The 27922-nt window shown below is 36.0% G+C and overlaps 1 protein-coding gene and 1 pseudogene across 6 annotated transcripts in view; one reads left to right on the plus strand and one right to left on the minus strand.

Moving 5' to 3' along the window:
* IQCH (IQ motif containing H) overlaps positions 1–27922 on the plus strand; it is a 281126-nt gene that overhangs the window by 23536 nt on the left and 229668 nt on the right. For 5 of the 6 annotated variants that reach the window (XM_074234458.1, XM_074234453.1, XM_074234454.1 and 2 more), the window contains exon 3: positions 6115–6209. The exons of the other annotated variant lie outside the window; for it this stretch is intronic. In XM_074234458.1, coding sequence (XP_074090559.1) covers positions 6115–6209 — 95 coding nt within the window. The remainder of the gene's footprint in view (positions 1–6114; positions 6210–27922) is intronic. 6 annotated transcript variants of the gene reach the window in all.
* LOC141520067 (surfeit locus protein 4-like) lies at positions 19318–20121 on the minus strand (annotated as a pseudogene).

A 27922-nucleotide genomic window follows, 5' to 3' on the forward strand; every position in this document is an offset into this window, starting at 1 on the left:
ATTTAATAGTCCAGCAAAACTGGGAATCATTAGGGCACCCTGCTCCCCTACTCCTACTCCTGGACCATCCTAGAATCCATCTAAGGATGCTTCATTGCTCAAACAGTGTGGTTAAATTTGGAGTCAATGGCTTTTGATTCTAGAGAGGAGGAAGACCATCAAAGGAGGACTACTATAGTCCTATAGTTCTTCTTGCATGGTCTTTTGATAGTTAAAAGACTTCTGGGCTTTGCTACCTACCCCACTGTTGAACTCTTAGTACTTATGGGTCTTTCCATTCACCCTGCCCCTGAACTTCCTTTAATGTGTTTTTCTTTTCCGATTAGTGTGTGAACTCTTTGAGAGTTTAGAACAATGTTTGAAATATGATAAGTACTTAATAAATGATTATTCATTCAGAGACTAGTTCTATACTATATTAGTTCATTCAAGCTATATGTTTAGCATCTGGACTGTAATGAATATACTTGTAGACTAAATCTAGAAAAACCTTAATGAATTTGTCAAGGCCAAATATACCCCAAATAGAAGTATCTGTGTTCTAGGAATTGTGTATATCAACTGAGCTCCTACCTAGGTACCAATCCTTGAAATTGCCTTCTACCATGTCCCACCCACTAGCTAGCTTCAGCGACCTCTTCATGCTTTCCTTACAGCCAGAATAACTAGGATTACAACATCCCTGTCTTCAGCAGAGAATGTTTCCTTGGCACAAATTTCCTTTTGCATTGTATGTCCTCCACCTCTCCCATTGGCTAATAAACAAGCCCAGCACCAGAGGTGACCTGGTCCTCATCTAGTACATGTATATTCCTATTAGGGCTAAAATTGGCTCTATCATTGTTGAGACTAGGACTTCAATCCTTAAGACTGGCCACATCATTCACAAGATTCAAAATTCAAATCTGAAAAGTGATTGCTCCTGTTGGTATGGTGAATCCTTTTTTTTTTTTTTAAAGTAAAGTGTATTGAAATTGACTTATTGTTCCTAGAAGATGATCTTGCAGTTTGAATTCTCCTGCTTTCAGCCTACCTGAACTGTCACCATCACTTACCCACAGGGAATTTGTCATGATCTTGACTGGCAGGTACCAAGACTTCTAGGACATATTCAGGCCTTCCAGAGTGAAGTTTCTATCCTACTCTTCTTTGCCATATATATGCCACAACTATGCCAATGAGCTAATTTGTAGTGTTCATATACCAGGCCTGAAGACAAGAGCCAGATACTCCAAATATTTCTTAATATCAATCTTAGGTAGAAGTTTATTCAGACAATTCTTCTCTCTCCACTGGAAATTCATGCTATTAAAAAAGAAGCATGGGATTATACATCTATAGCTAGAAAGGACCTCAGAAGTCATCTAAGCTATTCCCCTCATTTTACAATGAGGAAGATGAGACCTAGTTAAGATAAAAAAAACTAGAAGGCTCAGGCTTTATAATAATTATTAAGGACTTAACACCATCACTGCTCAAATCTAGTATTTTCTTTTGCTGGTACTTAATTTGTTAGGCCAGCTTCATCAGATCATTTGAATCTTTGAGGATCACATAATGTGGTCTATATAGGGAGTGATGATAAGCAGAAGACTGCCTTGTGACTGAAGTATGAACATTATAGTCCTACTCTTAGGGCTTTGTAATATATACATTGTGTTCTAGAATTCATCATAAAATATACATCATTTGTTATGATATAGTGCTGGGGTGGGGAACCTCTGACCCGTGGACCATATTTGTGTGGCATTGCCAAGGCAACCACAGGCAAGACTCAAAATTACATAAATATAGCAACTTTTTAGGGATGAATTAATTAAATATTTGACTGGATATAGCCCATGAAAAATGTTATAAATATCCAAATGACCCTTGGCAGAAAAATGATTCCCCACCCCTGAAGTGGAAAGAAGACTGTATTGAGAATGAGTTCAAATCTCAACCTTTTGGGCCTTGGATTCAATCTTTAAAATAAGGAGAATTAAAATAGAAAGGACTTCTAAAATCTTTACAATTGTCTTAATTTATATGACTATATTTTCATGGAAACTGCAAGGCTGGAAAACCATTATGGAAATGAAAAGCATAGTATTCTACTCATATGTTCTTGTGCAGAACATTGTACATTTGAAAAGTCGTGGCCTATTTCTGGCACCAATAATTCTAAGCAAAATTGGAGAAGGACTTTTTCAGACTTAAGGAAGCTGAAATTTTCATCCCAAGATTCCCCCAAAGAGCATTTATATGGACCTAAACAAAGTTAACAACATCATCTTTGCCTTTTAGACTCCCATGAGGCCCAAAGATCTCAAAAATTTGGTTGGCTTGACAATTTAATTTTGATGATAATTGATCTGCTTTTCCCCTCATAGATCACATTGCCTGTTGGTCTTGAAAGTGCTAATTATTTCAATGGCTGTATGAAACCCACCAATCTCAAGAAATGTTTAACCCATCAGATAATCCTAGACTGGCTGAGAGAGGCCTTGTGATACAATAAAAAGATCACTAGTTCACAAGAGAGAGAACCTGGGTTCAAATCCTAGCTCTGCCACTTAATATCTATGTGACCTTGAGCCATTCACTTAACTTTCTGTGGGTCTCAGTTTCTTTATCTGTAAAATGAGGGGTTCCAGCTGTAAACCTATGATTTTAATTTGTCTAGACCAGTCCTTAATTGAAGCATGAGTTGTCCAGAAGACCTTCAATACAGAGGATCCCTTCACCTTTATGTTCAAGCTTCTTTGTCCTCAAGGTTGTAGTATGGCTAGATCCAACCTTGAATGTATTTTATCTAGTAATTCTTCTCTATGGAATAAGAAAACGTGATCTGGTAACATTGCTTATCCTACTGCTTTGACTGAGTATACTCTTTTCCCAGTCCTGCTCTCACCAGCAAATGAATTCTTGGTCTTGTCTACTCCCCTTCTACCCTCAATCAGCCTCTCCAGTGAGAAGTGCCTTGATTGACCACAGTATAAACAAGTTCCCTTCCACAATATACAGGTCCTATGTAGTTGGAGTCAACAGGGGTTCTTTGAATTGATCTTCAGGCCCAAGAATTTTGGTGGCTAGGATGGTTTGAACTCCTGGTGTGAAATACATCCACCTGCCTAAACCACCTCTGCCTATCCATTTCTCTTCCTATGTCACCTGTTTTACTTAAATTTCTTTATACCCACCCCTCTCCTAGTTCTCCCACATACCACCCACCCTGGATCAGACTAGGAAATTCTTCCTGTGCCATCCACAGAACACTGAGTCTTACTCATAAATTGTACGCCACTCATTGCAAGCAGTGCGGAGATATGCCACCACAGTGCCATCTACTGGCCAGCCAGTCATTCCCTTCCCTGAATCTAGCAAAACCTCATTTAGGACATTCTCCATTTATCTCAGGCAGATGTAATAAAACTGTACAAGTTAGAAAAACATGAATTTACAAATACAGATGTATACATGCATGTACATATTTACATATATGTTGTGCACAATACATAATTGGTATATATAATATATAAAATAATATATTGTATGTCATCCAATATCCATTCTGCCATATAATATTATACATATATTCCATGAGAGGCAGTGAGGAGAAATGTATAGTGATACATAATGGTTATCTGTTTCTAGGCAAATCACTTAAGTATTTTCATGTTTAGAAGCAGAGGTGTTAACATGTAATCAAAAGCAGTAGACGTCAATCATATAAAAATGTAATTAGGAAATATTTAACAAAAGTAAAAATACAATAAACACAGGTAATATTAATATGTAGTTTTCTAACTACATTTATGCTGGTAGGGATTCTTATGTATAGTTTAGTGGTCCTCATTTATATTTGGGGTATCTAAGCAGTACAGTGGATAGAGCACTAGACTTGGAATTAGGAGGTTCATGAGTTCAAATTCTACCTCAGACATTTACTAGCTAAGGGAACCTGGGTAAGCCACTTCACCCTGTTTGCCTCAGTTTCCCCATCTGTAAAATGAGCTGGAGACGTCAATTCCAAGCCACTTCACTGGTTTGCTAAAACTAAAATACTAAAAAAAAAAATTAAAAAACCCACAAATGGGTTCATGAAGAATTGGATATGACTAGACAACATTTCTATTTGTATTTAACACTACTGCTCTAGACAATTCTCTGAAAAGAATCATTAATCTTTTAAATGTTAATCTTTTTGCAATCTGGCAAATCCCATTAACCCTTTTTCACGATAATGTTTTTAAATGTAAAAAAATACATACAAAGAAAACAAATTAACTTGAAAAACAGTTATCAAAATACTTTTTAAAGAACATGCTTATAAATATATTGTATTAATTGCATTATAAAATCAGAAAAATGCTAACTTATATGAGTAGAAGGTCTTTCCTCATTTGGGACTACTTTATATCATTGAAAACTTAGGTCAACCTAACAGCAACATGGGGGTGATGCTTATCTTTGATGGACTTGATCATTCCATCAGTGCAATAATCAGGGACAATTTGGGGATATCTGCGATGGAGAATACCATCTGTATCCAGAGAAAGAAATGTAGAATTTGAACAAAGATCAAAGACTATTACCTTCAATTTTGGGGAAAAAAACATTATCTCATTATGTAAATTTTGCTGTTTCTTATATTTTATTTTTTTTCCTTAAAGATATGATTTCTCTCTCGTCACATTCAACTTAGATCAATGTATACCATGGAAACAATGTAAAGACTAACAGACTACCTTCTATTGGGGGTGGGGGAGGGAAGCAAGAATAGGGGAAAAATTGTAAAACTCAAAATAAATATTGATTTGTTGAAAATAAAAACTTAGGTCAAATTCTTGACCCTATATATGTCACATTACATCAAGGTGATTGGCATGAAGTCATCCAAATATAGTATGTTCTAATAACTCCAAACGTTTTGGGGACCACTGTTCTAGATTCTTGCTACATCATGAAAAAGTACCATCCCAGTAATTAATTATTGTAAGGTACTTGGCCTTACAATAACTGGCCTTACAATAATTGACCATGTACAGTACATTGTAACAAGTTTCCCATAGGTACACCTAAGATATAGAAATGAAAAAATAACAATAATACTACTTATATATTCATTCTATTCCCAATAGCTTAAGTACCTGCTGACCATTCATTTTCATAATATAATAATATTATTATAAGAAGGTAGGAAGCAAATCATTATACCAAATTAGATAATAAAGCCTCTCCTTCACATAAAGGTAAAGATAGAATAAAATCTAAGTTTTCACATAAGTACTATGAGAATAATTATTATATTTTTCAAGTAAAAAATTGGAAATATAGTCCAACAAAGGAAATTCCTTTTGTGAAATTTCTTTAAAAGAGTATTTCCTTTTCCAAGTTTTGTTTCCAGGTTTGTCCAGGAAAAACTGGGAAGTAGGAACACTGTCCTGTTGAGGGAAGGACACAGGGACTAATGAAGGTCTTCTTTCAAAAGAGGCCCCTAGATGTCCATCATTTTGTCAGAACTCTTATTCTCCATCACTCTGACCTTTCTTCATACTTTTCGTATGCCATTTTATCCGCATGATCACACTGCCTCCTGAGTCTTTTCTAACTGTGAGAAATGTGGGGTATGTTTTAGCCCTAGCAGCCTAATGCATACATTGTACTAAATTAACCTTACAGTTTTAGGGCTCTGGATACAGCTGGAGACATTGGATTGGCCATCAAGGACATCTTACCCAAGGGCCAAATCTTTCCTCAGATGCTTGCACAAAGCTTATATTGGAGTCACTCTAAGGAAAGGGAACTTCTTCATGTCTGTATTGCCTAGTAAATTTAGAGAACCAGTTAATTCAGTTATTTTAGTTTACATTCCATTTCTGAAGTGTGGTAAGATACTACCAAACTTGGCTTTTAGTTGATTATTGCCCTTTTGGGGGTAGTTAAAGTAATTTTGCCTTGAGTCATCTAATATTACCTTAGGCATGTAATAAACACAGTGAATAGCATTACATGTCCTGTCTTCTGGCTTAATTACAAGATTCAGAATGTTAACCTAATGAAAGTAAATGAACTGAGTAGAGTATCTCAAAGTCCACTGTAATAGTCAAAACTTTGACTTTTCCATAACAGATACATGTTGAGAGTTATCTAAATAGCATAAATCAACATGTGATAACTGCGCCTGTTGAAGATACTGAAATATTGAGTAGACAGCCTTCTAAAGGGTGAGTAAATTAGATGTTTGTAGGACAAACTAATGTAATCTAATAATGAAAAAAGTACTTTTTTCACTGTAGTAGATGCCTCTGCCTCTGTTTGGGAAACAGACAAGTAATTAAGCTATTTAAAACAAAGTAATTAAATTTGATCTATTATGTAAGGGACAAAAGTCCTCTAGCTTTACTCACAACTCTACTCATTTCATTAAGAGTTTTATATTAAAAAAAACTTAGGGTAAGACTTGTGCTAAATTTTATAATAACATAAGTGATGACACATTTGCAGAGCATAATTTCTTTCTAATGATTTGGGGGGATTTTGCTGGGTTTGAAGTTTGACTGATAATAACTTTTAGCAAAACTAGCCAAAATCCAGATTGCTGATGACACTATTTCCAGATCAATCAGTTAAAAATTGCTAGGATTTGAGGACAATGGAAAGAGCATTGGCACTAGAGTCTGACAAAGTTCTCAATTTCTTCATCTATAGAATTAGGAGATTGAAGTAGATTGCCTTTAAAGTCTCTTTCAGTTCCAGGTTATTGATAACTATGAAAATCATGCAGTGCTCTGTTTATAGAATGTGACTTTTCAGGGTTGCAAAGCTAAATTTAGTACCCAGAATAAGTCAAAAATAAAGAAAAAATATTGAAGTAAATATTCTTGTATATAAGATTTTCTAACTGTTGGTTTGTTTAAAAATTGAAAGATAATTTAGGAAGAGGTAAGTATCTCTGTTGGTGGAATCAAATAGTGGTGGGACTGAGGATCTGGTCCTCAATTTTGAAGGTTCAGAAACTCAATTTGATGAGTCCATCCAGAGGGTATCAGGCTCTGGGGGATTAATTTACATAAACCAAGTTAGCAAACTGACTGATCAACCAGTATGCCAATTCATTAACTGACAGTGAGAAATGTAATTACTTAGAGGGTCATTTATTTCAATCAACTGGTCAGCATAGTGTCTTCCCACTAGGAAAATCTACTTGGAAAACCAGATTAAAAAAATAGAAGGTTGTTTGGTGATTATAGTAAGAGAGTAAAGGAGACTGAACCATCTTAGTCACTATATCACTGTGCTGTGATTTCCTGGGCCACCCATTTCTATAACAAGAATATACTTGTTCAGCAGGGAATGGCCTGTGATCTGGTATATATATTTACTAGGCTTAACAAAAAGGATTATCCCTCTTAGAAAGCACTTGATAAATCCTCATAATTGCTAGAGTTGATGCAAACCATCACTTTAGTAATGCAATGCTATTACTTTGAGAACTATTAGAATTCTATTCTATTAGAATTCTATTCTATTCTATTAGAATAATAGAAATACAGTAATGTAGAGGAAAGAACAAAGGATCTGGAGTCTGAAAATTTATATTTGAATCCTGCTCTGCCAATTACTGTCTTTCTGGTCTTGCCCAGTCACTTCCCTTCTATTTTCATTTTCCACATCTGTAAAACTTAGAGAGTGGACTGATGATCTCAAAGGTTCTTTCCTTTTCTCATATTCTCTATATTTTCCCAACTGTTTCCCAAATATTGGGAATGGATCCCAATATTTGTTTTCAAATTCTTTTGGGGAAAAATTTGTCCAGCTTGATCAGTTTCATGTATAATTCTTTCTTTTTACAATTCATCTTTTAATATTCATTTTCTTTGGCATTTGTCAAGCTCAGAATAAAAATAAAATTTAAATTTAAAAAATTAGGGGACAACCTAGTTTTCTTAACTAGATTTAGGAAGTGCTAAATCCCATCAAGAATCCATTCAGACACCATCTCTTGGGCTTCTTTCATATATAGATAATCTCTTCCATTCAATGTATTTTCTTATTAATTTCAATTTCAGTGGGTAATCTTTTTTTGAAATTTCATATTCTAAGGTTATGTGTACTGGATTGTAATTTCATATATGATAACTATATTACTCAATTCCAAAGATTATGAAACACTATTTACAGATAGGGACTTCTGCAACTTAAATTCACCAATAATACTTATACATCTGGGAAGTAGGGAGACCTTGAACAATCAATGTGTCCCTTCATTAAGTCAACCAGAGCCATTTGTGAGAAGTCTAACAAATGTAACCTATTGAGACTGTAATTCTTTTTCTAAGCACTTCAGGACCTGAGCACAAAGGATAACAGCTATTTAAAAAGGGTGGCTCCGCCAGCCCAGATTTTCTGGACTGTTAGACTGTGGAAGTGTGCTGTAAGTGCTGCCCTTAACTTGCATGGATTCTCTGACTGGACAAGTCACTTACCCTCTCATGCTTTAGACAACTCTTTAATATTATAAACTTGTATATTGTATACTATACTATATTTTAATACTATAGGTTGCAGGAAAGGTACTGACCTTCATTGAAAGGAGGTTCTACCTCTACCAGTTAAATCACAGGTCCAATCCCTATCCCTATCCTAGTATCCCTACCCTAGTCTAGCCTATCTTTGAATGAAAAACAGATGTGTTTGTAGGGGTGACCACAAGACCACTGAATCATCAGTCATTAGAAAGAAAGAGGGAAAGATTGTTGCCTCCTCAAGTGAAGGGAGGAGGAACTACATCAAATAGAGGGCAGAAAGAAGGGAAGCCTCATCTGGGATATGCCATTCTGAGTTCCTCCACTCTCTGACTTGAGGCTGTGGTGAAAGAACATAGGTTAGTACAAAGATCTTGGAGACAGAGGATCTAGGTTTGTCAGCTTTGTTATTAATTGGGGCACTAGGTAAGTGGCACAGTGGATAGTGTACCAGGCCTGGAGGAAGACTCATCTTTCTGAATTCAAATCTGACCTCATACATTTACTAGATCTGTGATCCTGAGCAAGTCACTTCACCCTGTTTGCCTTAGTCTCCTCATCTGTAAAAGGAACCAGAGAAGAAAATGGTAAACCACTCCAATCTTTGCCAAGAAAACCCCAAATGGGGTCACCAAAGAGTTGGACATGACTGAAAAAAAATGACTTACTAATTAGCTATCACTTAGCTTAGGCAAATGACTTAGCCTCTCTGGGTCTCAGTATCCTAATTTATTTGTTTGTTTGGTTTTTTTTAGGTTTTTGCAAGGCAAACGGGGTTAAGTGGCTTGCCCAAGGCCACACAGCTAGGTAATTGTTAGTGTCTGAGACCGGATTTGAACCCAGGTACTCCTGACTCCAAGGCCAGTGCTTTATCCACTACGCCACCTAGCTGCCCCTAAGTATCCTAATTTATAAAAAGGCATTGTACTTGACAAAGTAATGGTAATAGTAGACTGTGGAGGAGGTCAGAAGAGAAAGAAGTGTATTGTAAAGTTAGTGTGAAATTCAAAGAGAAACAGGTCACTAAACTAAACAGGATTCCTGCAGCCACATGTTGATTTAGAAAATCCCATGTCAATATTTATTTTCTATTGTCTTTGTTTTGTTTAATTTTTCCCAGTTGATATTGTAATCTGGTTGGTGCTGCATTCAGGAGTATTTCAGACTGAATGTTGAACACCCTTTTAAATAGTGCACAGTGCCTAGAACTTGAAGTCATGGTAGATTCATTCAAATTCTGCCAAATCTACTTACAGTTATGTGACTGGGTAAATCATCTCACCTTTCCATGCCTCAATTGTAATATGGGGATAATAATAGTTACAGTACTTCTCTCATAGTTTGTGTGTATCAAAAAAGTAATGTCCATGAACACTTTTTAAATGTCTCTATGTTAGCTGCTATTATTCTGAGCAGAGCTAGGGAATGGTGCCTTGGTTCTGAGATTAATCATGGCATGGTCATCAGCACTCAAGCTGTACCTGGGATGGTTCAAGAACTTTAGATTTAGAAGTAGCTCAGGAGCCAGAACATGTCTTTTCAAGGTGAGCTTCCACATAAGCTTCTTACAGAACAGTGGATGGGACCACCATATTTGTAAAGGGTAAGAACTGAGCTCTTTACCTATGAATTTTAACATGGGTAGTAGGAGGAGTTACATCTATCAAGCAAGAGAAGTCAAAGCTTCATTTTCTCCTTATTTAAAGAGGACCTTCAGCTTCCCTTGAGTAACTTTGTCTTGAGTTTCTTGTGATGATCAGGGTCAGTCTAGTCCTGGGTTTCATGGATTCTGGAGCCACTGCAATGACTTTTCCTTCAGGTTCAGGAACCAAAGAGATGGGCTGCTGACCACTGTTACAGTGAAGGTTGACACCATGGATTAGGAACTGGGAGTGTAGAGTCATCAAGTGAAAACCTTTCATTTTGCTGACGAAGAAATTGGGGCCCAAAGAGACAAAGTGATTGTCTTAGAATTGGTCAACTTGTAAGTAGAGGGGCCAGAACTTGAAACCATGTCCTCTGATGCCTACTGCCTCACTGAGTCCTATCTTCCTAAGAAGGCTGATATACCACAGCATAAAACTGGGCACACAGAGTGCTACTTGGAGTAGATATGTTTAGAGATTCAGGTATTGCCTTTGCCTCCTTGATATAATTCAATGTAGAACATTTTTAAAGCTTATTTTTATTTTTTATTTTACAAAATAAAAAACATCATATGCAGAGCTAAGCATAAGACAAGATTCATAATATAAACTGATACATTTCAATTTCAATTTCAAGAAATCCTGTATAATAAATATTACACATTGTGTTCAAAATTGTTCACCTTTTTAAAAAATTTCCTTGTGAGTTTTCTTCTATTCTCTGCTGTACACTGTTAACTTTATTATTTTTTTCTCCCCCCCCCGGTTAACTATACTATACTATATATACACATATCCTAAACATATGCACGTGTGCATATATATATATATATGTACACATACAACTACATACATATACACAGAGATATTCACAGATATACATTTGGTTTGTGTGTATCTCTCATTTTTATAACATTTTCTGAAAGCAACAACCCTTCCTCATTCCTTTACTTCTACTCACTATCTTGCCCTCCTTAATCAACTGCCCTTCCAAGAATCCCTTCCTTACACCTTTCTATACCCCCCTAATCTGCACATCCTTCTATATACTCTCTTCTCCTATTTCCTTCCCTTCTAACTCATTACCCTCCCTATCCCCTCCTCTTCTTTCTGAATTTAGAAGGCTTTTATAGCCTTATGTATAATATGTAAATAAATATACATATATATTTATATATATGTATATGTATTATTCCCTCTTTAACCCATTCCTGATGAGAGTAAGTTTCCAGAACTACCAGTTCTACTCCTATTTTCTCAGTATCAATTCTTCTCACACATCTTGTATGATATGGTAACTTTTTATTAATATTTTCCTATACCATTTTACTTTTAAGAATCTTATGCTATTCATTTCTACCTCCATCTTTCCTTCCAACTACCCAGTTACGAATATCAATCTTGGACATATGGTTTACATTTTCACATATAGATACTTAGTAATTTGACTTTATTGAGTTCCTTATAACTAGTCTGTGATGTTTAACTTATATTTCTCTTGATTTTTGTATGTCAAATTTTCTATAAATTCAGGTCTTTTTGACATGAATGCTCATTTTTTTTCAGGATTATGCTTAGTTTTGCTGGGCATGATATTTTTGGCTGCAAGTAGTTCATTTACTTTTTAATATGTTGTATTCCAAGATGTAGTCACTGCTAGGTCTGTGTAATTCTACTTGTGGTTCTGCTATATTTGAATTTTTTTCTTGTTACATTTACTATTTTCTCCTTAACCAGGGTTTTTTAGAATTTAGCTGTGATAGTCCTGTCAATTTACTCCTAGGATCCCTTTTAGATGATGATCAGTGATTTTTTTTTTCATATTTTTTACTTTGCCCTCTTGTTCTAACACCTTAGAACAATTTAATTATTTCTTGTATTATTGTATCAAGATTCTTTTTTGGTTCTAGCTTTCAGGTCATCCAATTATCCTTACATTATTTCTTCCTGCTTTGTTCTCCAAATCTCTTGTTTTTCCTTTTTCTTTTTTTTTTAGGGTTTTTTTTTTTGCAAGGCAATGAGGTTAACTGGCTTGCCCAGGGCCACACAGCTAGGTAATTATTAAGCATCTAAGGTCGGATTTGAATTCAGGTACTCCTGACTCCAGGGCCGGTGCTCTATCCACTGCACCACCTAGCTGCCCCTCTTGTTTTTCTTGAGAGATATTTTCCCTTTTTTATTTTTTTCATTATTTATAATGTTTTATTATTTCTTGGTCTCCTAACTTTACTGGTTTCCCCCTTGACCAATTCTAGTCATTTTCTTCCTTAAGATTCTGGATATTCTTTTTTAATTTGTTTACTTTTTTCATAATTTTCTTGGTTTTTTTGTATTGTTCTTATTTCTTAGAGTTTTTCCCTTAATCTCTCTTAAAATTTGACTTTTAAAGTCTTATTTGAATTCCTCTATGAATTCTTTTTGAGCAGGTAGCCATTTGATGTTACTCTTTGGGATGGGAGAGGATTTTTTTTGCTTCAGCATTTTCCTCTGAAGACAAACCATGGCCTTCTCTATTCCCAAAATAACTGTCTATGGTTGGGTTCTTTCTCCTTTGCTCATTTTAAAAAAATTTAACAGCTTTTTCTTATATTTAGCTTTAGTCCTGCAGTGTGAGCGATGGTGTTTCTGACCTCAGGAGCTTTGTCGTGAGCACAATTTCTGCATCCTTTCCCCTTTCAATCCACAGTTGGGGCCCCTCAGCACACTATACTGTAAATAATTTTACTTTCTGAGAACATTTCAGTGGCTACAAACTTTGGTTCTGTCTGCTACCCTGGAATCAAGAACTCAATTCTGTTATGTCCACAACCAGCAGTGTCTCTTTGCTTCTGCACTCATTGGGTATGTTGCTGGTTCCTTCTTTTCCAGGACTGTATCTCATCTGCACACTTGAGCCTGGTACCCTTTATCAGCTCTTCCTCTACTCAGACACCCAACTCCTCATACTGTTAAAAATTCCTGTGATTGAAGTAGAAGTTAGCCTCCAGTTGGGCTGCCTGGAGGTGTTTGCACCTCACTCTGTTGGTGGAACCTCAATATAGGGATCTTTCTTCAGATCTTCTCTGGTTGTCCCATTTTTAATTTGTTTTTGCTACTCTACTTTCTTGAGATGGTTTTCTGACTTATTGGTGGAAGAAATTTGGAGAGCTTAGAATTTTCGGACCTACTTCATCTTCCCAGAATTCCCTCCCACACAAAACTTTTAAAAAAAAGTTTTGACTTATTTTGTTTTTATCATTACAAATGTTTTTAGATTACTGTGAGAGCTTTTATAACAAAGTATAACAATTGAGCAAAGGTAATAATAAACTGAGAGTATATAGGTGATAGAGTAAATAGAAACCCTGGCCATGAGTCAGGAAGACTCATCTTCCTGAGTTCAAATTCAGCTTCAGATACTTACTAGCTGTGTGACCCCAGGTAAGTCACTTTGCCCTGTTTGCCTCAGTTTCCTCATCTATAAAATAAGCTAGAGAAGGAAATGGCAAACCACACCAGTATCACTGCCTAGAAAACCCTAATGGAGTCATGAAGAGTCCAACATAACTAAAAAAATAACTGGCAGAAACAAATAATAAAGCACCCTTATAAAAGTGCATATAACATTTCATACCTACTGTTTCCCAAACTCTAATTTAAATTAATTTTAAAATATTTAACAAATCTATTTTCTAACCCTCCTATCCCTCTTCACACTTGGGAAGAATTATTTGTAATAACCATTCATAGTCAAGCAAATCAAAGTCACTTATTGACTATGCTTAAAACACAAAGAGTCAGTGGAGACAGCTAGCTTTTAGAAGCCTTCTAGAAGAGGCCTGGGAGGGAGGAAGAAGATTTCTTTAATAACATCTGATTTTCCACCTTGAAAGTATCCAGTGACACATAATATGAATTTAAAGTCAGTAACAGATATTGAGTTATCTTTGGCAAAGAGAAGAGTTTCAGGGAAGAGCAGACCTAGGATGTCCATTGGGTTGCCCAACAGAGTTGTACCCAGGAGCAGCAATATGAGGATACCATGAAATAAGATAGCTCTGTAGGACCTTGCACCACTGGAGCTGTGAGTTACTGTGACCACATGTATTCCTTAGGTTTTGCCATCCTATAAATATACTCTATGTATGTGTCCCAGCTTTCTTTACTTTGGGGAAAGGGTGAACAGGTGATGGGGAGCGGGGAATGTTTTGTTACTACTATTCATGTTATACTAGTTCAATAAATGTCTTTTCTTTGAGTTAATAGTAAAAGTAAATCCATTGGTACTATCTTATGAGCCATAGTTTAGAAATATGAATGCACAGAATACCTTTTACCTGGAATAGTTGTCCTTTTGGGGCCCAGCCTTCAAGAGAAAGTTGGGAAGGTTGCCCCAGAGGCAGCACCACATTTCTTTAGCAAATAGAAAGTGAAAAATGCCTTAGCCAAGGTTTGTAGTTTCAGTTGCTTTTCACCTTACATATCTGAAAGGAGGCTAGATCACTTTTTTTGGGATTCCACCAAATTTCTCTAGCAAAATTCATAGCATCTTAAAATTTTAGTGCTAAAAACAATCTTAGAATCTTAACCTAAGCCAGCTTTCTCATTTTATAGATAAGAGAACCAAAACTCAGAGAAATTGGGTGACTTGTCCAGGATTGCATGGCTATTAATTATATGTCATAACTTAAGGTTCCTTATCAATTTGTTAATAATAATAGCAATAAAACTATATTTTAAAAACTATATGCACCAATTTTTTTTCAAATTCTCAAAGTAATTTTATATTAGGTTTCAAAATTAATCTGTCAAGTAGGAATAGGCAGTTATTATTTCTGCCAGTGATTCCATTTTTTAAAAATGGCTCTTGGAATATTTTTTCAATTGCTAAAGAAATGTTTTTATTTCTCTGTTGGTGTTAACTTTCGCAGACTTTATTTAGCTGCTCATGCTATCAGCTTATGGTACTATTAACAAGCATTGCTTGCTTATTGACATTAGAAGGGTGAATAACATCTGTACCACTACTTTTCGGAATGGTGCAGAATTAGACATCTTTCTTCCCTGCTGTGCTGGCATTTGAGGAAAAGAAAGAACAAAGTAGAAAAGCATTGAGAAGAATAGAAGAGGTTTCTGCTAAAAAGTGAGTATAGTAAATGTCTTTAAGCTCCACACCTCAGATCTTTTTGCCATTGTTAACAGTGGAGAAAACATACTCTAGTTTTTGTGCATTTGCTTTTTCATGTTACTTTGTGGTCTGAGTTCTAAGGGATTGTCATGGTGATTGATTGCTCAAGCATCAATTACTAATTACCAATAGTATCTTGTAAGGAAAGATAGACAAACTGTTAATTTTATTGAGAAGTACTTAAATATTTGACCATGATCCTCTTCTGCAAATAGTTTACCTTTGGGTACAGTCTGCAATTTATTAATCAACAGAGCATGTAGAAATTCAAATTAGGGAGCAGCATTATCAGGCATAGTGTAACCTGAAATTGGGGTTGTTGAAGTAGGTAATTGGAGCTAGAAATTAGTTAAGACTTATTTATGGGGGGCAGCTAGGTGGCACAGTGGATAGAGCACTGGCCCTGGAGTCAGGAGTACCTGGGTTCAAATCTGGCCTCAGACACTTAATAATTACCTAGCCGTGTGGCCTTGAGCAAGCCACTTAACCCCATTGCCTTGCAAAGAAAACCTTAAAAAAAAAAGACTTATTTATGGGAAGAGAGAAGTAAGCTACCTACAGCAAAGTAAAGTGAGGTTAAGATTCAGTACAATAAGTAGATGGAAACAAGGGCCAGAAGTAGGACAAATTACATATAGACAGATTGGTCTATGGTTTTTAGATATTTGTTTTAAAAAAAAGACCAAGACAAAGATAGCAAAATTTTTAAGTGAATTTGGGAGGAAACAGAACAAGCAGAGTTTTTTTTGTTTATTTGTGCTAATTTCATTTAACTTTGTATGCTAAGGGTTTATGTAAGGTTTTGTCCTTTATTTTGTATGTATGTGTATGTACATTTGTGATGGCAATTATGCTTATTTATGAAAGAGTCATCAAATTCTAAGTTACACTAGATCTGCCATGGTTTTTTCAAGGTTGTTATCAACTGATCAGGTACATTCATTAACTCAGAAAATATTTATTATGAGAATAGTGATACTTAAAATACCTCAAGGTTTACAAATCACTTGTATTTTCTTAACAATCCCATGAGAAATACAGTCCAAGTATTATTATTCCCATTTTACAAACGAAGTGACTTGCCTATGGTATCAGAATTGGGATTCAGACTTGGGATCGCTGATTACAATCCCACTACTAAACCACAATCCTTTTTGTCTACTGTGTAGAAGATGCTCTAGAAGGATGGGTTGGGCACAAAATAAATAAATTTTTGATAGTCTCTACTGTTAAGGGGTGAATTAAAAAATAAGACTTTAAAAAAATATTTTGCCCCAGAGGCAGCACCACATCTCTTTAACAAATAGAACAGTCACTTCCCTGACTTTTTTTTTAGGATTTTGCAAGGCAAATGGGGTTAAGTGGCTTGCACAAGGTCACACGGCTAGGTAATTATTAAGTGTCTGAGGCCAGATTTGAACCCAGGTACTCCTGACTCCAGGGCCAGTGCTCTATCCACTGCACCACCTAGCTGCCCCACCTTTCTTTTTTTTTTTTTACAACAAATGCCATTATTTTATTTTGATGTTTGTTTCCAAAAATCAAAACATTTTCAAATACAACTAAGATATAAAATACAGCATAAAATGAGATTTATATCTGTTCTTTCCCACATGAAGCAAAAAAAGAATTTCAGAACACTTTTGTCAAAGCCAATTGTTGATAAATTTCTGTCCCTGCCCCAGGCACTGAATCACTGAAATCACAGGGTGGAAAAGCAGCAGCAAAGCCAAGGGAAACATATCATGGGGAGGCTCACTGAGGGCAGCACTGTTTCAGGTACTCAAGTTAGTCCCACTTCTATAGCTGAAAGCCAGCCTGTGGAAGAACCAGGCTGCCTGGGCAAAGGTGTTGCTTATGAAGAAAAATCTAACTTGTGAGTAGTAGCTGATGGGCTTGCTGTGCTAGATTTTATTAGTAAGGGAGAAATGAATGGGACCTGGAACCAAAAAATTGCCTTTCTTTGGCTAAAACACTGTTTACAAACCACCCTTATGAGTATCTAAACAATCAAGAGAATATTGAACTTATGCTTACCTTAATCTTACAAATATTTAAGGAAATAGTGGGGAAGTCATTGTTAATTGGGCCTAGTTAGGACAAAATCTTATCAGGTACACTGTGGGCTTGATGGCAATCTGAGGCTAGAGAAGAAAACTGTCCCAGAGCTTGGTGTTAATACTTAGAGAAATAGCAAGCAGAAATTCTACCCATTCTCCTTAGGTACAAGTAATTGGAAAAAATGTTTCCATTCTTCATCTTTTGCAATTTCCAATAGTCTAAAACAGTCTCATTAATAAGCAGAGGGGAGAGGTGTAAGTAAAGTGTAGACTTGAGATTTTTAGCCCAGACAGTCATATTGACAGGCCTGGCTTTACCATCTGTGTTACAGGAAAGGGTTTATAGTAGGAAAGGAACTACTATTTGAAAAAGTTCAGGATGATGTGATCCCAGAAACTCCCAAGCAGGAACTGAATTTCCAGTCCCTTGAGATCAAAAAGGAGCTACCAGAGTAATATCAGTTTGGCTGCACAGGAAGGATCTAAGGAGTGGGGAGGCACTGCAAGAGGTTTTAACTATTCCTCTGTAGCTTTATACTATGATATAAAATACAGGGACACTTATTAAATATGGGATTACAACAATCAATATACTGCCCCCCAAAAAAGAGAAATACAGCATAAGGCAATGTTAGAAAACTTTAAATACAGAATCCAAATCAAATCAGTAAGGCATCACACATTATTTTAAAAAATTCAATTTGGCTGTATACAATGTAGCAAAAGAAAAAAGAATTGAGCAACAAAGCAACAGCCTCCTGAAATGGTAAACCCTGGGTTAACCCAGTTCCTGGTCATAGCCTAGGGAAAATCCCTTAACAAAAGGAAAAGTCTGGTGATAGGAGCTGCTAAAACCCACTCAGAACCCCAAATAGGGCTCCACAGTAAGCTAAGATCTTGCTCTGTGAGAAAAAGAATGGGAGGCACCGATTTGAAAGCCTAATATTTTCCTACCCCCAAATGGCTTGAAGATGAAGCCTTTCAAAGAAGCCACTATCATTCTACCTGAGATGCTATGCTCCAACAGCACCCACTACATCAAATTTATCAAGAAGGTGTGGTTCCCTACCTGTGAACCCACCGCGGGCAAGTACCTTGCTCATATGTTCCAAAAGGCCATGGAGCCTTACTGCAATCATTGCCTAAAACAAAGTCTTAAATAAGCTTCCTTTCCCTATCTTAAAACACCAAAGTTTAATCAGTGCAACTTTAGCGATGTGGAGAAAAGGCTGCCTGTACAAGACCCAGGCCAGCATCTAAAGAGCTGTGCTGATTAATGTGTCTAAATGGCTGCCTAACAGGCTCCCGTTGTGTCAATTCTATTAGTTTTAATACTGTATTTCTTTGGGTTTTTGACTTATTTTAAATCAGTTTTCCTACAAAAACGTAAAAAGTAACATTAAAGCTACTGTAGGAGAGAATTTGATTTTTATAAAGATGTTTTAAAATAATGTAATGTTTGGCCAGGGTATCTCAAATCAGTTAGTAGTTCTAGCTAAAAATGTAAACAAAAAAACAGAGACCACCACATTGAATGATACAGTTGTGTATCTGTTCACAGTACAACTTGAAGATTCATTTCTTGCCCCTCCCCTCACCCCCAAAATATAAACAAAACTCAGGATCAGCCAAGCTGCCAGTGCATATGAATTTCAAGAGCCCTTGGCTAAAGGGTGATATATTAACTGTTCAGGCTGGCCAGCCTAAAAGAAAAAAACAAAAAAACTAAAATTTGGGACTGAGAATGCCTCCAAAGTAGCTTTAACCATCAATTTCAGATTGTGTCACTGTAAATAAAATTCTCAAAACATCTGTGCCTTTACCAAGGGAAGGGAGTCAGGTATGCAAATGCTGGCAATTTTGTTGAATCCACACTGTTCTTGATAAGCCACTGGTTTTGCACCAGGCAGGGACACGGACACTGCAGCCGGGCTGTTACCACTCCTTCTTCTTCTCATCCATGGAGACACCACCAGGGCCCAAGGCAACCACAAGAAGCAAGCCTCCAATCACTGACACGGTCTGGAAGAAGTCATACTTGAGGAAGTCATGCATGGGCTTATATAGACTGGGATGGTCCAGAAAGCGTTGAAAGACACATTGATGCTAAACAACCAGATGACCAGAGTCAAGGCAGCTAGCTTGGTTTTGAAACCAATGGCCACTAAAATGATCAAAGCTGTGTCCACGATGTTCTGAAGAACAGAAAAAAAGCTGGAATTAAAGTGAAGAAGGGTCATGAACATCAGGACCAGCAATACCCTCCCACCAAGCTGCATATACTGTTTGGGTAAGCTCTCTCGCATGGTTGGGACTCCTGCAAACATGCTCTTCCCTTCAGATCGGGATTCAGCCAAGAGCAGCAGCAATCCTCCTCCTAAGGCCAGATTCCTCATCAGAAATTTGAGATCGCATAAAACGCTGTATGCAATCGTCTGTAATGCTATAATGCCAAAGAGTCCAAAGCAGGCATACTGTACAAAATTTCTGCTCAATACCAAGATCCAGCCAGTCAATTGCCCAAGCAAGTTTAAGAACACGAAGATGGAGGCAAGGACATTCCGGGTGGCATCACTATAGTCTCTCTGTTCACTCCACTGGAACCACATGCGGATGCCACCTTCCAAGAAGGTGCAAATGAGACACAGGCATGCCACATGAGGGAGGTACCGCTTTGTGACTCCAAGAAACTGGTCCGCATAGTCCTTGGCGGTGCCCATCGGGTCGTTCCGGCCCATGGCGACGATGGCGCGGGAGGGCTCGGCTCGGCTCCGGGCCCGGCTCCGCTCCGGCCCGGCTCGGCCCCGGCTCCCTCCCGTGTGGCGCTGGCGGCTCCTCCTCCTCCCGCGCCCGCTGCGGCCTCCACAAGAAGCGGCCTCGGTCTGCTCGGCGGCGGCGGCGGAGGCTCCTGCTGCTGCCACGTAGGCCGAGTCTTCCCCGTCTGTGTGTGTGTGTGTGTATGTGTGTGTGTGTGTGTGTGTGTGTGTGTGTGTATACATACATACATACATATATATATATGTGTGTGTGTGTGTGTGTGTATCTTATTTATACATAACTGTTTTCATGTTGTCTCTTTCATTTAGACTGTGAGCTCCTTGAGAGTATGGACATCTTAAAAAAATCTTTGGTCGTATATCCTAGTACTTACCAACAGTGTCTGGTTTATACTAGGTACTTAATACTTTATTAATCCATTGCACTGAAGTCTGAACTCGTGCCCATCAGGTGCTTCTCTATTGTTCTTTGAGGGATTTGTAACCTTAATTCTTTAGGAATCATATAGTTTGTAATCATATAGCATCACTGGAAGACTACTGATATTAGAAAGAGAACTTTGGGATCATTAAAATTTCTACTCAGTTTCCCGAATGTTAACTAACCAACTCACTTTCTTCCTTCCTTTCCAGTCCTAATTCGAAGTCATTTATCCATTTACAGTGTCTAGCAAGACATATGCACTAATGGACCAGTTCTTTAGACTGTGATGTTCACTTTTTTCCCATTTGGATGGTCAGCACAATTTTAGGTGATTATGCATCTAATAAGTGGTTTGTGCAATGTTCTTAGGCTTAATACGGTCAGTTAAATGTCATCCACAAATAACATCCCCTGAAAGACCTTATCATTTATAGGGATCCCCTTTTCTATTTGGACTTTATATTGGACCACCATTTGCAAACAGAACAAAGTTATCTCTATCATTTTATCTTTCAAGGAATAGTTTGGGTTTTTTTTTTAGGTTTTTGCAAGGCAATGGGGTTAAATGGCTTGCCAAAGGCCACACAGCTAGATAATTATTAAGTGTCTGAGGTCGGATTTGAACTCAGCTACTCCTGACTCCAGGGCACTGCGCCACCTAGCTGCCCCCAAGGAATAGTTTTGACATATCTACAAGACACTTTAATGGAGGGGAGTTTTTTAACATGACATTTTGTGTTATAGAATCATATCCCTTTTATAGTTAACAAACTATAAATCCAATAGGATCCTGTATTTACTGCATAGTTCAGTCAATTGTAGGTCTATAAAGATGTGGTCTGATTAGAGAACATTGTTTATAAAAACTTGTTGAATGCCTTCCTATTCATTTCTCAAAGAGGCCCCTAATGTAGAATATTAGAATTCTATTATTAAGATGGGAAAGTAGACATAAAAGAAAATATTGATATTTTCTAGATATACTATATTTGACAGAATGATGATTTTTTTCCTTAGAATGCAGTATCTTCTCTTTAAAATATCTTGAAGGGGCAGCTAGGTGGCGCAGTGCCCTGGAGTCAGGAGTACCTGAGTTCAAATCCGACCTCAGACACTTAATAATTACCTAGCTGTGTGGCCTTGGGCAAGCCACTTAATCCCATTTTGCCTTGAAAAACAAAAACTTAAAAAAAAAAAATAAAATATCTCGAGACTCAGTTCCTCAATTCCTAATAATACCCTCAAAATTATATCTCCTCCAGCATGAATTTTTCTCTGTGTCTGCCTGTCTTAGTGTAGCTATTCTTCCCATCTTTATTTTTTTAGTACCTTTTCTACTTTCTCCTGAATCACGCCTATGGACTGTGATGTTAGACTTTAAAAATATTTTAAAATTTTTTTCATGTGTAATTCCAAGTTATTTCCTTCTTTCTGTCCCTCCTGTACCTATCAAGAAAGCAAGAAATATGATACCCATTATACACATTACATCATGCAAAACCTAATTTCAAATTTAGCCATATTGGAGGGAGGGAGAGAAAGAAAAATAAAGAGAAAAAGTATTCTTCACTCTGTACTTGGAGTATATCAGTTTTCTAAAAGGACATGGATAGCATTTTTCATTATGAACCTTTTGTCATGGATCATTGTATTGTAGGAGTTGCTAAGTCCTTCAATTGATAATCATTACAAAATGGCTATTTCTATGTATATTGTTCTCCTGATTTTGCTGCTCACTTCACTTTGCAGCAGTTCATTTAAGTCTTTCCAGGTTTTTCTGAAATCATCTCCTTGATAATTTTTTATAGCACAATGGTCTTCTATCATATTCATATACTTTATCTATTTTGGCTCTTCCCCAATTGATGGACATCCTCTCCATTTCTAATACTTTGCTACTGCAAAACAAAAATATTTTTGCATATATGGATCCTTTTTCTTTTTCTTTGATCTTTTTGGGATATAGACCCAGATCCCCTTTTGGGATATAGATATAGTAGTAGCATTGCTGGGTCAAAGGATATACACAGCTTTATATTCCTTTGGGAATAATTTCAAATTATTCTCCAGAATGGTTAGATTGATTCACAATCCACCAAGAGTGAGTCTACTTGTTTTTTTACATTCCTGCTAACATTTGTCTTTTTCCTTTCTGTCATCTTAACCAACTTGATGGGTGTGAGGTACTACCTTCAAAGTTGCTTTAATTTGCATTTATCAAATTATTAGTGAATTAGTGCAGTTTTTCACATGACTATCGATAACTGATTTCTTTCTCTGAAACCACTTATTCCTGTTCTTTGATAACAACTGGGGGGATGCTTTTTACTTATTAATTTGACTCAGTTCTCTATCTGAAAATTGATATCTTTATTAGAGAAACTGCAAAGATTTTCCCTAGCTTTCTAGTTTTCTTCTAATTTTGACTACATCGGTCTTGTTTGCAAAATCCTTTTAACTTAATGTAATCAAAATTATCCATTTTTCTTCTCATGATCCTTTCTCTTGATTATAAATGTTCTCCCTGTCCATAGCTCTGACAAGTAATTTTTTTCCATGCTCTGTTAATTTGCATATGATATTATCCTTAATGGTCTAAGCATGACCTTATTTTAATAGATGGTATAAAGATATTGATTTCTGGCTAGTTTCTGCTAGACTATTTTCTAGTTTTCCAAGCAATTTTTATCAAATCATGAGTTCTTGCCCTAATAGCTGTTATCTTTGGATTTTTCAAGCACTAGAGTACAGTGGCTCATTTGTTTCTATATATTGTGTACCTATTCCATTCCATTCATCAACCACTCTACTTCTTATCCAGTATTAAATTGCTTTGGTGATTACTCTTTGTAGTATGGTTTGAGATCAGATACAGGTAGGCCCATCATTTTTTTTTGGCAGATGATTTGATAGGATACTTAGAGAACCCTAGAGAATCAACTAAAAAAATCTAGTCAAAGCAATTAACAACTTTAGCAAAGTTGTTGTTGATGCTTCAGGTTCATGAAACAGAATGGACTAAGCATGTGTCCACACACCAGACTTGTCCAAAAGATGTCTGAAAGTTATGAGCAGAAGGTCCTTGAATTTCAATGTGAATAAAACTTTTTTTTTTCACATTCTTCCCATTGACTCCCTTAATATTCTTGACCTTTTGTCCTTCCAAATGAATTTGATTGTTATTTTTTCTACCTCTATAAAGTAATTCTTTTGTAGCTCAATTGATATGGCATTGAATAATTAAATTAAGTAATACTGTCATTTTTATTACATTGGCTTTTTCTGCCAGTAGTGGGGATTGGGTGAACCACAATAACACTATCTTGTGACTCAATTGTAGATCTAGCTCAGTTCCCTTTCTATTCAATTATGGGTCTAGACTAATTTTTGTCTTGTGAGAAAACTTTATTCAATTATGGGAATTGTGAAAAAAAACTTTATTGTATTATTTGAACCTAACCTTCTATGACTGGGAAACTGGACCACCTTTACCTTTTTCTTTGAGACTATATTTGTTTAATGTTTAACTAAGGACCTAAGGTATACTGACCAGAAACCCAGTCAGATCTACATATTGATGCCAGTTTTCTCCCATTTATACATCTTAGGCAACCCGTATGTCTTATCTGAAAGCTAGGCCATTACCGATCAGTCCTTTAGTTTCCTTGTTTCTTTGATTAAATACAAATATTTGGGGGGGAGCAGAACATCTCTTTTTCTAATATCAAAGAATTGTACCTTTTCATTCAATCCCTCCCAACTTGGAAAGTCCTTAATCCTTCCTCCAATTTGAAAACTTGTATCGTAGTTTATATTCTGCTAATTGTTTCCTTTTAATGCATTAAAATCTGTCTTCCCCTATATTCAGTGTCTAGTGCCAAGCTGAGGAGGTCTGATCCCAATGTTATGCAATTGATATGCATTGTTTAATAAATTTGTATGCTTTAGAATCTTGAACCTTTGTTTCCTCAGTTACTTTAGATTTCAGAAATTGCAATATGAGAAGTTATTATTTCTCTCATTGTTTAGATCTGTTCTTATGTGTGAAAAATGTTTTGTCCTTGTGTTTTTCTTGGTATGCAGACTTCCAAGTATTTTTATATTGTCTATATTCATTTTAAATGGAATTTTTCTTTCTGTATTTCTTGGGTTATTTGTGTGGATTCATTTTATATTTTGAAGCTTTGCTAAATTTGTTAATTGTTTTGACTAGATGCTTTTAGTTGATTCTCTAGGGTTCTCTAAGTATACTGTTAAATCATCTGCCAAAAAAGATGATAGTTTTGTTTCATTGTTGCCTATGTTTATTTTTTTCAAATTTTTCTTATCTTATTGCTATTGTTAGCATTTTTAATGCAATATTGAATAATAATGATGATAAGAAACATCTTTTCTTCACTCTGATCTCATCAGAAAGGCTTTTAATTTATCCATATTACAAATAGTTCTTGCTCTTGATTTTAGGTAGATTTAACATCATTTTTTAAAAAAAGATCTATTTATTCCCATGCTTTCTTGTAGTTTTTAATATGAATAGATGATATAATTTATCAAAAGCCTTTTCTGCATCTATTGATATAGTTATATGAATTCTGTTGTTTTTATTGTTAATATGATCAACACAACCGTAGAAGATTTTAATTTTCTTAATGCTAAATCAGCCCTGCATTCCTAGCATAAATCTAATCTGATCATAGTATATGAACTTTGTGATATATTACTGTAATCTCTTTGTTAATATTTGATTTAAAATTTTTGCATCATTTAGGGAAATGTAGTTTTCTTTTTAATTTTTGCTTTCTCTAGTTTAGTATCAGGAATTTGGTAGAATTTCTTTACCTATTTTTTCAGTTTATATAGTATTATATAGTATATAGTATTATATATTATATATATATTTTTTTCTTAATGTGTGGTAGAATTCATTTGTAGATCCATTTGATTGTAGATTATTTTTTCTTTTCCTTAGCTCATTTATGACTTGTTCTAAGATAGTTATTTAAATATCCTATTTCCTCTGATGTTAATCTGTTATTAAATTATTCATTTATTCCATTTGGATTGACAGTTTTATTAGCATAAAGTTAGACAAAAATCTCTTCAAATACCATATTTCCCCATGTATAAGACAAACCTTAATTTTTAGACCCAAAATTTGAAAAAAAAATATTACAAAAAGTTTTTGAACTCAAGTTTATTCACATTGAAATTCAAGGACCTTCTGGCTCATAACTTTCAGACATCTTTTGGACAAGTCTGGTGTGTGGACACAAGCTTAGTCCATGCCGTTTCATGAACCTGAAGCATTAATTGTGTCCTCCTTGGAAATCAGTCACTTTTTCATCAGCAATTCTTCTTGCCTCCTGCTGAACCATCTTTGTGGACACAGGAATTCCAATGGCCCTTTGCTCTTCAGTCCATCTCTTCAGGCCATTTTTGCTGACTTGCCTCTATGACCTTATATATGGAGAAATATGGTAATTGCTTTTATTTTATCTTCTTCAATTATGCATTTACCTTTTTTAATTATTGATACTGGTAATTTCCTTTTTTCCCTTTCTTTTTAAAAAAGTCAAATTAGTTAAAGTTTGTCTATTTAATTTTTTTATAGAATGAATTCTTAGATATATTGTTAGATTTTTTTATTTTCATTTTAATAGGTTTTTAGAGATTTTAATAATCTCTACTTTGATTTTTAGGATTTCTATTTTGGTGTTTAATTGGGGAACTTTAATTTGTTGTTTTTTTAGCTGCATGTCCAATTTGTTGATCTGCTCTGATTCTCTTTTAAGTAAATGTTTGGAGATATAAATTTCTCTCTAAGCACTGTTTTGACTGCCTCCCAGAAATTTTGGTATGTTTTCTTATTGTTGTCATTATTCTTAATGAAATTATTGTTTTTTATGATTTATTATTTTTAGGGGGTTTTTTTTGCAAGGCAATGGGGTTCAGTGGCTTGCCCAAGGCCACACAGCTAGGTAATTATTAAGTGTCTGAGACCAGATTTGAACTCAGCTACTCCTGACTCCAGGGCCGGTGCCACCTAGCCACCCCATGATTTATTCTTTGATTCATGCTTTAAGATTAGATGATTTAGTTTCCAATTTATTTTTAATTTATGCTTTAAAAACTGTTTATTGTCTAAAGAGATTGCATCTAATGTTTCTGCTTTTCTGTATTTGTCTGTGAGGGTTTTATGTCTTAAAACATGGTCATTTTTTGTGAAGGTACCATGCACAATTGAGAAAGAGATATTCTTCTTTCTATTCTCAGTCAATATTCTCTAGAGAACCAGTGAACCTAACTTTTCTAAAATTCTGTTTACCTCCTTATCTTCTTTTTGTTTATTTTATGGTTAAATTTATCCATATCTGAGAGAGTTGACTTGTGGCCTCTCACTAGTATAGCTTTACTATCTCTTTCCTCTTGTGACTCATTTACCTTTTCTTTGGATACAATGCCATTTTGTAATATATGTTTAGTGTTGATAGTAATTCATTGTCTATGCTATCTTTTTAGAAAAATGTAGTTCCCTTTTTATCTCTTTTAAATAGATCTGTTTTTTTGCTTCTGCTTTGTCTGAGATCATAATTACTAATCCCCCCTTTTTCTACTTTAGCTAAAATATAATAGATTGTTTTCTAGCCTCTTATTTTACCTCCAGATGTATATCTTTCTGTTTCAAGTGTGTCTCTTGTTAACAATATATTATTAGATTTTATTGTTTTCTGACTATGGCTCCATTGTATTTAAATTATTTAGCTGCTCTCAGTATTTTCTCCTTGACCTGGTAGCTCTAGATTTGGGCTGTGATATAATTTGTAGTTTTCCTTTTAGGATTTCTTTCAGGAAAGGACCAGTGGATTCTTTCAATTTCTATTTTTCCCTCTGATTCTAAGCTATCTGGACAGTTTTCATTTATAGTTTCTTGAAATATATATAGCCCAAGCTTTTTTAAGAAATATTTTCAGGGGCAGAGCCAAGATGGCGACAAGAGAAGAACATCTCTTAGGCACTCTCTCATAAAACTTATAAACTAAGGACTCTAACTAAATTTTCAAGAGACAGAACCCACAGAGGGACCCAGTGAGGCAGTTCTACTCAAGGTAACCTGGAAAAGAGCAGAAAGGCTCTACTCCCCGGGGTTGGAGGGGCAGCCCACCAGAGCAAAAGAACTTCAGCCTCCCAGAGACAGCCCCAGGGCACTGGGAACCATGGCTCACAACAGCGGGAGAGTTTCCTGAGCTACACCCTAGGGGAGCACCAGGCACAACCTGGGGGAACAGCAAGGGATGTCTGCCAGAGAGAGAGCATGTGAAGCCCAGCCCTCAGGGCACA

Source organism: Macrotis lagotis, chromosome 4 (genome assembly GCF_037893015.1).
Source record: "Macrotis lagotis isolate mMagLag1 chromosome 4, bilby.v1.9.chrom.fasta, whole genome shotgun sequence".
Taxonomy (NCBI): domain Eukaryota; kingdom Metazoa; phylum Chordata; class Mammalia; order Peramelemorphia; family Peramelidae; genus Macrotis; species Macrotis lagotis.